Raw genomic sequence first — 9,028 nt, 5'->3', positions numbered from 1 at the left:
GGAGTTAGATACTTTTGAGCTCCTCGATGAATGAATAAGATATTTGTGTGGCCGCACCCAGATGTAATTAAGATGATACTTAATTAATTTGGTGATCTAATTCAATTCTAAGATCGAGAAATAAAATTGTTAAACAAATGAGAATGACCGATGATCCATATCTCAAATTTAACTAAAGTATCTGAAACAAAAGGACGAATGACATTTAACACTTACTATATGCAGTTCTGAGAAACTACCCTCACGTGAATTTAGAGACAATGGTCTGTTGCTAGACAGTATCTATTGTTTGTATAGTTACTTGATGTTGTGTCATGCACAAGTGGGAGTCTGTAGGATTAATGTGCAAGGTACAACATAAAACTATATAGCTAAATTTATTTGAGCCTTCGGGGTCACACACATATACACCTAGACGTCAAATTAAATATATATATGATGTATATATATTACTCAAGTAACGGGACAAGTTAAAATATCTAATTGTGAAACAATTAATTTAGTTATTTTAATTAATTAATTGAGAGATTAATTAATCAATATTAGTTAATTGATTGAAAAACTAATTTTGGGCCAAATACAAAAGATAAGTAGATGGTGAATTAGATTTGGAAACATATGTGTACACGGTTTCTTATTTTGGAGTAGGTTTACTTGCTCCATGTTAATTTGGAAAATAGAATCATTTCGTTACCGACTCCAAATTCGATTAACATAATACTCCTATTATACATATTGGTTTTTGGTTTTGGTGACTAACTAGACTACAACCAACTACACCACAACTAATAAGTTGCAATTATATTATATATGCTCAGTACAATGGTTTTTGGGTGTGAAGTTCCAAGAACAAATTCAGAAAACAAACAAAAGAAAACAAGCTCTCAAATCAAAACATGTTATTTGTTATTGCGTACGAAAAATAAGGCACATAACATATTCTTATTTTTCCGTTTTAAACTACAAGAAAAGAAGTCGAAACATATACGGAGTATTATTATTGTTTCATTATATTAATCAAATATTGATTAATTGTTACTTGGGTTTGGACTAGCATCCATTGACGGTCGTTTGAAGTGTAGTGTGGATTATCCAAAGAGACGGTCATAATTTTGATCGTGAGTTTCTCTCCAACAACTCAGTTCTTCAAGAAAGCATCCATTGACGGTCGTTTGAAGTGTAGTGTGGACTATCCAAAGAGAAGGTCATAATTTTGATCCTGAGTTTCTCTCCAACAACTCAGTTCTTCAAGAAAGGTATACCGTTAACTCCTCTTGTGAATTTATATATTTTGACAATTATTAGTGGTGTAATTGGATCTTGTTTGGAACCGTCAATCGTGTGCATGTTTTGTAATATAGATTATATTTAATTTTAACTGTCCGATGCGTTAAACTTAATTAAAAGTAAACACGGTTTTCCATCAAATGCTCCCTGTATTCTCATGTATCATTCGTTGTTCAATAAAAATTTTTGCTCTTCAAAAAAAAAAAAAAAAAAGAAAAAAAAAATTGAAACGAAAGCACACGTTAACAAAACTCGTATTTCTCCTACATTAGTGATTGTACTTTATTAAATTTCTCTGCAAAACATCTTTTAAAACATTTGATGGTCTATGGAGTATATAGGAATCACTCCCCTAACTCATATAAGTATTATCTAATAATAAGTTCAAAACATATTCCATATAACCTTTACATAAACATTCATGTAATTTGCTACACACTTCACATTTGCTTATCTAATATTAATATTAAGTTCAAAACATGTTCCATATAATCTTTGCATAAACATTCATATAATTAGCTACACACTTCACATTTGCTTGGTAATAAAAGTGAAAAATCGTGCAATTGACACTAAAAAATAAAAATAAAAACGATAAAAATTACTAAATAAGCAATTTCTTGGCCAAATCATACAAATATGTGTACTAATGCTAATAGTAGTCATCCATCTTGATTTTTTTAACGGATTACATTATTTACCCTTTAAATCATGATGTATTCTTCCAAATCTCTTCGAGTTCTCTAGCGAACGCTTGTTGACGCCCCACAACGATTGTAATATGATCTTTCTTTTCAACGACTTTAATGTTGGCTCGAGGAACCTTGGTCTTAACATTGCTACTACATTCGACTGGAATGAGCTCATCATTTTCACCGTGAAATATATTAACGCTACAAGTTAACTTGTTTTGAACCGTATCCAAATACCCTTCGATTTTACCGGCGGTCCCACATATGATGTTGTGAAGAGTATGCCAAGCAGCATTATGTGTGTGACAACAGAAACCTTTGATCATATACGTCTTAATCCTGCAAATGTTAAACATCACATGAATAAATAAATTAAGTAATCAACAATCTATTATGTCATTTTCTAGAAGGGAATATTAGTCTTAACTACATTTGATTATATTTAGGTGGGCTTCATTGGTATGAAATAGACTAATATGTTTACTTGGTGAGTATAGTTGTAATCAACGAAAATATGTCACTAGGGTACACGTAACTATAATCGCATTAAATAGCCAGAATATGTGAATTTTATTTATGTATGAATTAAAGCAAAATCGATAACTATAAAAAAAAAAAAAAATTGTTACGAACAGTAACTATAAAAAGTGATTACCCTTAGTAAAAGTCGGAAAAAAAGTTTTTAGTAAAAGTGAAAAAAAAAAAAATTAAAAGTCAAAACGAGAAAGTTTATCTAGAACGAATAGTCTTTAAAGTTTAAGTCCTGCAATAAACTAACGATGTAAGAATCAATTTACCATTTTTAATGTGAAATAACTCAAATTCACCGTTTGTTTCACGGTTTAATTTAAGACATTACAAAATTTAAAGCAAAATCAAAATTTATCAAATCGGTAGAGTTGATAGTGAACGAGATCCTACATGAAGATCATAAATTTAGAATTCGGTGCATTAATTCGGCTGTCAAAAGTGATCACGACATTGACCATATTTATATCATAGTATTTATTTTCCAGTAATATGACGTAGAAATTTGCAATTTTTATTTCTGATGATGTTTAAATTTGACAGATACGATATACTATCTATTTTTATTATTACTTATTTCAATTTAATTAATTAAAAATTTATACAAATACCGACACTTCCTGTTACATAAATTGTACTACACACAACAAAGTACAAGTATATTTTAATAGGTGAAATGAAATGATGGTTACTCTGATTCTTGATAAAAATTAAGATCTTCTGGTGACATGATTAAAAATTTACGTAGGTTGGGTCTTTCATTTAAGTAATATTCTTTTAAAAACTACACACATGTATGTATTAAATTCACAAAATAACCATAACTATATGGATAGAAATATCTTTTTGTAATGTCAAAAAGTCAAAATAAAGAAAGTAAAATGTTACCTATTTCTGGTGATGAGTTTGGTGAGAAATTCCCATATTCGGTGATTCTTGCAAATAAGCAAACAAATGGTCCGGCTTACATGTTCATACCAACAAGCTAACGATGAACCGAATGCGATCAACGGCCACACTCGTCTTGGCGCCACCTTCCTCATCATATACTGCGTCGCTTGTTCCCCTTTCGGGGTCGGAAAATATGGCTGTAAATTAACCGAAAATCATCAATTCACTATTTTATAAAAATATTTCATAAAATGGCTATAACTAAAGGTTATGCGCATCAACTACTTGTACTGTGCAAGTACTTAATGCACAAATACATTTAATTTATTTTATAAATTTTATCGTGAAAGTATATCCATCGTAATTAAATTTTCAAAGGTGTGTTTCATTTCATTAAATTATTCAAAATGACCACAATACCCTTAAACAACAAAGGTCTAACGGACATTGCAAGGTATTTTGGTCATTGAGTTGATATATGGTTAATGAATATAAATACGTTATGTTTTTAAGACTTAGTGCCGTTACCGGTGCGATCAAGGTGAGAGATTTGACGGCGTTCGGATGTTTAACGGCGAGTGCTAGAGCTAAAATGCAACCAAGAGAATGAGCCACTATGTGGAAGGATTTAACTTTGTGCGTTTCGAGTACCGATTTCTCAATCATGTCTAAATGCTCTTTAATTGTGTATAGCGAGTCATTGGGCTTTGGGCTCTGTCCGAAGCCCAATAAATCAATTGCAAATAACCGGAAAACTGATTTTGTCGCGTTTGTAAAGTTCGGAAACACGGTTTCCGTCCAAAATGCCGATGATGATATAAACCCATGAATAAATAAAACATCATCTCCCACATTCTCTAAAGATTTATCAATAATTAAAATTAGTAAAATAACCTACAACCTAAAATAATAATAATAAATAAGAAATAAATATGTGTGTACTATTTGTAGTTTGTTGATAAAGCAAATTACCTTTAGGCCCATCGGTGTGAACAAAAAGAGTATCTCTACACGAGTTCGACCACGAGTTACACGTGTCACAATCGCAATCGGACCACCTAGGAACCGGGTGCAATTTATGAGCACCGATTTTTTCTTGTAGCATTTCAACAATGGTGTTATTCACCGTGAAAGTTGACCGCACCGTTGACTTGTTAATAGAAGTGACCACGGTTGTCGCGTTATCGATTTTCCGACGTTTAATTTCTTTAACCGTGGTTTTCGACACCTCGGCCACCAACGATGGCCGAGTGTAAAGAGTGTCCGAAATCTCTTCAAGTTGTAACTTTGTCGATGTAAGACAAACGATCTTTTTCGACTCGCCTTTTTCGGACACCAAAATGTTACCACTTCCGATAATGGCTTTTTTAGGTGAAGAACAATAACACGGTTTCCATTCGGCCTCAACGAAAAAATCAATAATTTTGTAAACGTAACATAGGATTAAATCGAGAACATCGAGAATGGTAAACACAATAAAGCTCAAAATGTCATTAACAAAGGCTCCGATTAACTTCAGAGCACCCAACCCGCCCATTTTACCACCTCTGTAAACAAAAACTCTCTTTTCCCACATCAGAACAAGTTAGAACCAAATATTATGTGGACCTAACTTGACTCAAATGAGCCAACTAAGGCCATGCACCAGACCTAAATTGTTAAATACAGTTGTGTGATGAGTTTGAAGGCGAAGAGTAGTGTATTAAAGGGGTGTTTGTGTGGACAGGTACTAACAGGTAAGAGATAAATGCATTCATTAAAACAGTTTGCTGGAAGAAATTTAAAATATTAAGATTTGAGCAACATTTTTAAAAATAAGGTTGGTGGTGGTTGAACCTCCAATTGAGCAGCTCCCAATAAACCGTATATCTCAACAGGGCTAAAAATGTAACTTTAACTCATTACCAAAAAAATCATCAAACGTGTTGAACCTAAACAAGTTAATTAACCAACCCTGTCCTGGCTTCAAGGACACACCATATGTATAGGACTAGAGCCCATTATTCTGTTTGGACTAAGAATAAAGTATAGTATCATTTATATGGTAGGACCAAAAGTCCAAAACACTTTTAGTTAAAATTTAACTTCTAGATATATAATGGAGGTAAAACAATAAATACTTTAGGGTAAATGTGAAGCTCGTCCAATTATCGAGTACTATAAGGTGTGAGTATGAGGTGACTAAGTGCCCTATAACTATAACTTCGATTAATTAATATTTTTAACTTTTTGATATGGTTAATTGATGGATTGCTTAAAACGATTTATTTTGTTGATGTATAGCTTGATTCGGTTACGATTTTACGGTCACAATGAGTTTGCGCATAATACATTACATATTAGTAGAGATGACAATTGTCACTCGATCCAGGACGACATCAATTTTAGAGAGACAGACCACAATCTGTATAAAGAAGCCACGAGCGATGAACTTGTGGGCGGTTCTTCTGTTTTGGGTAACGAGTCGGGGAGCAAAATGGGTTTTTTGAAAGGTTAGCATCAAAAGGGTTGATCCTGACATAATTAATAAATCGTATAGCCCAACAACATGTCCAACATATAAGCCCAAGAGTAGGGATGGCAATGGATCGGATATGGATCGGGTGAGGCCGTATCCATATCCATATCCATTTATTTTTTTTACTTTTCATCCATCCATATCCATATCCGTCGGGTGAAGCGGGTTAATGGATAATTATCCATATCCGTTTAAATTTATTTTATTTTTAACAATTATAAACGGTGGTTCACTATATACGATCAAAAGTAATATTTTTAATAGTTTATGCGACCGAAAGTCACATTTTACTAATCTATATAACAAATATTCAATAGATACCCTATTATACGTGTAAAGATATCGACATGTAAGTTGCTTACTTTTAGTTACATGGAATCACATTTGAACCACCAAAGTACGATAAATACATATGATTATTTAAACAAAATAAAATATAAGAAAAAAGTTATATTTTTAGAGAAAATATAAAGAAAGATGAATATGAATATAATTAATGAAATATCACTACATAAATGATACTAATTTGAGTGTTAAATTTATATATTTAGTTATTTCGGGTGAAAGCGGGTTCATTCATGGATGAAATTTTTTCATCCACATCCATATCCATATCCATTTAGATCGTCCATATACACGAATAATCGGGTGGATCGGATTGATATCCACTGGATCGGGTATCCATTGTCATCCCTACCCAAGAGTATATCTTTTTCTAAAACCAATTGGTGATAGAAGGACTTCCCCTTATATACAAACATTTTCTTTTTGTCCCATGACCGATGTGGAATAACTTCCTAACACGCCCCCTCACATCTGTTAGATAATAGGTTAGGCCCAAGTCCGACCAAGTTCGATATGTGGGCTTGGGTCTAACCTATTATCTAACAACATCGAGGCGTGGAACAGTTGCAGAGATGTCGGTACGACAGTGGCTTGACTCGATCTCTTTGTAGCGACGGCGGCACACACATAGGGCCTGATTCGGACGTTAATCGGTAATGGTTCATCAAGTGTTCTCTTTCATTTGTTCGAGTCACGTTCGGGCAGGGGAATTAATCGACTTAAGGTGGACGGAAATGTGGTTAAACTGATGGTTAAGAATACGAAAGGCAAAGTCGTGGCTGGTATGAAGAATTATTAAGCATACGTTTGTTGTTTTGATCATTTTATGAGGTTTTATTGTTAGTCGTAGGTTCTCTTTGTTGTGGTAGATTTCTTGGTTGTGTTGGTTTGTTGTCTCGGGGTCGATTATGGCCCGCTTTGGTCTTTGCTTGGTACTAGTTAGTGATATCTCGGTAGTTAAGGGTTGGTTTACTGTTTCGAGCCACACTATGTTGTTTCATGCATCCTTGTTAGTTTCCTCCATCTTTCGATGAACAGACTTTGTTATAATGGTTTTTTTTTTTATTTCAGCTAAAAAACTCTTACATTGAGTATCCAAAAATAAATTTATATTTCAATTCCAAACCACTCAAAAATCAAATATTCACAGCAAATCACTCAATTTGTTATGTTGTTCGGTCTCTAATGGAATGATTCGATTATGTTTGTAACTTTCAAATGATAAGTCATACTTATTCAAAGAAAAATATGTGTTGAAACATTCAAAGTTGAAATTATTTTTTACCATTAAAAACTTTCATTTTCTTATAAAATTCTTCATATATTATATTTAGTGCACTTATCAAATAATCATCTTTTTTATTTATTCAAGGATATAATCAAATTATTAAATTTATATCATAAAAGTTGTTAATCGAGAATGATTATAAACATGTTATTATTATTATTTAGATGTAAATCATTCATAACATTTGAATTAATTAAATTTTTAGTCATTAACATTTAATTATTTTGTATTATAAACTCATTGAAACCGGTCCCTTTTTTTCAGCGACTGCTTGGTGTCTTAGGGAAGTTGTTGAGTGTTTCTGGTGGCCGTAGCATTTTCTCACCATAGTTCTGATGGTGGGATAGGCTACGATGGTTTACGTTTCTTCATATGCGCCTCGGTATGGTTTTCATGTCAGTTTTCTTTGGCTCGCTGGGCCTTCGTTGGTGCTCCACCATGTTGATGGTGCCAACCAAAGGTGGTGGTTCTATTTGTGCTCTATGCTAATGCTCTTACCAGAGTTGCTGCTTCTTCGTCTTGTCAGTGTGGGTATTGAACAACAGTTCACCATGCTGTTTGTGGTGGCCATCGCATGGTGTGCATTTGGTTGGGTCACCTGTTTTTGTTTCCATCGGTGGTCTTCATCCCGTTGATGGAGGTTACCATTGGTGGTTTGTGGTGGCTAACCTTGAAAGGACCCGTTCATATACATTATAAACGATTCACAATAGTTGATTACATTGCGAGGTATTTGACCTCTATATGATACATTTTAAAAACATTGCATTCGTTTTTAAAAGACAAACTTTCTTTGCATCGAAAATTGACAGGCATGCATACCATTTCATAATATCCACTATCCAACTATAATCGACTTAATAATAATCTTGATGAACTCAATGACTCGAATGCAACGTCTTTCGAAATATGCCATGAATGACTCCAATTAAGATCTCTAAAATGAGCTAATGCACAGCGGAAGATCTCATTAATACCCGAGAATAAACATGCTTTAAAGTGTCAACCAAAAGGCTGGTGAGTTCATTAGTTTATCATAAACGATCATTTTCATCATTTTAATAGACCACAAGATTTTCATTTCTCATAAATACACATCTCGTATCAGGCATTTCGCAAACTGCATAGAGATAAAAATCATTCATATGGATTGAACACCTGGTAACCGACCTTAACAAGATGCATATAGAATATCCCCCAGTATACAGCGCGCAGCTAATATACTAAATAATACCTCGAAGTACTAAAGCATCCATACCCTGGATGGGGCTCGTTGGGCCCGATAGATCTATCTTTAGGATTCGCGTCAATTAGGGGCCATTTTCCTAATTCTTAGGTTACCAGATTTGAAGGGGCGATATTCGGTTTAATAATCCAACCATATAATGTAGTTTTAAGTACTTGTGTCTATTTCGTAAAACATTTATAAAAGCAGCGCTTGTATTCTCAGTCCCAAAAATATATATTGCAAAAGCATTT

General features: G+C 33.5%; 1 protein-coding gene across 1 annotated transcript; it reads right to left on the bottom strand.

Moving 5' to 3' along the window:
• Positions 1-1,831: 1,831 nt before the first annotated feature.
• Positions 1,832-4,974, bottom strand: LOC139886254 (probable lysophospholipase BODYGUARD 3). Its single transcript, XM_071870017.1, has 4 exons — positions 4,371-4,974; positions 3,927-4,255; positions 3,396-3,595; positions 1,832-2,318 (listed from the first exon to the last, which is right to left on the bottom strand). Exons 1-4 carry the CDS (start codon positions 4,972-4,974, stop codon positions 1,997-1,999), a joined length of 1,455 nt encoding a protein of 484 aa, XP_071726118.1. The 3' UTR covers positions 1,832-1,996.
• Positions 4,975-9,028: the final 4,054 nt, after the last annotated feature.

The sequence above is a fragment of the Rutidosis leptorrhynchoides genome, chromosome 1 (assembly GCF_046630445.1).
Source record: "Rutidosis leptorrhynchoides isolate AG116_Rl617_1_P2 chromosome 1, CSIRO_AGI_Rlap_v1, whole genome shotgun sequence".
NCBI lineage: Eukaryota > Viridiplantae > Streptophyta > Magnoliopsida > Asterales > Asteraceae > Rutidosis > Rutidosis leptorrhynchoides.
The sequence above is the reverse complement of the archived record's forward strand: the minus strand, read 5'-3'. Positions and strand labels throughout refer to the sequence as shown.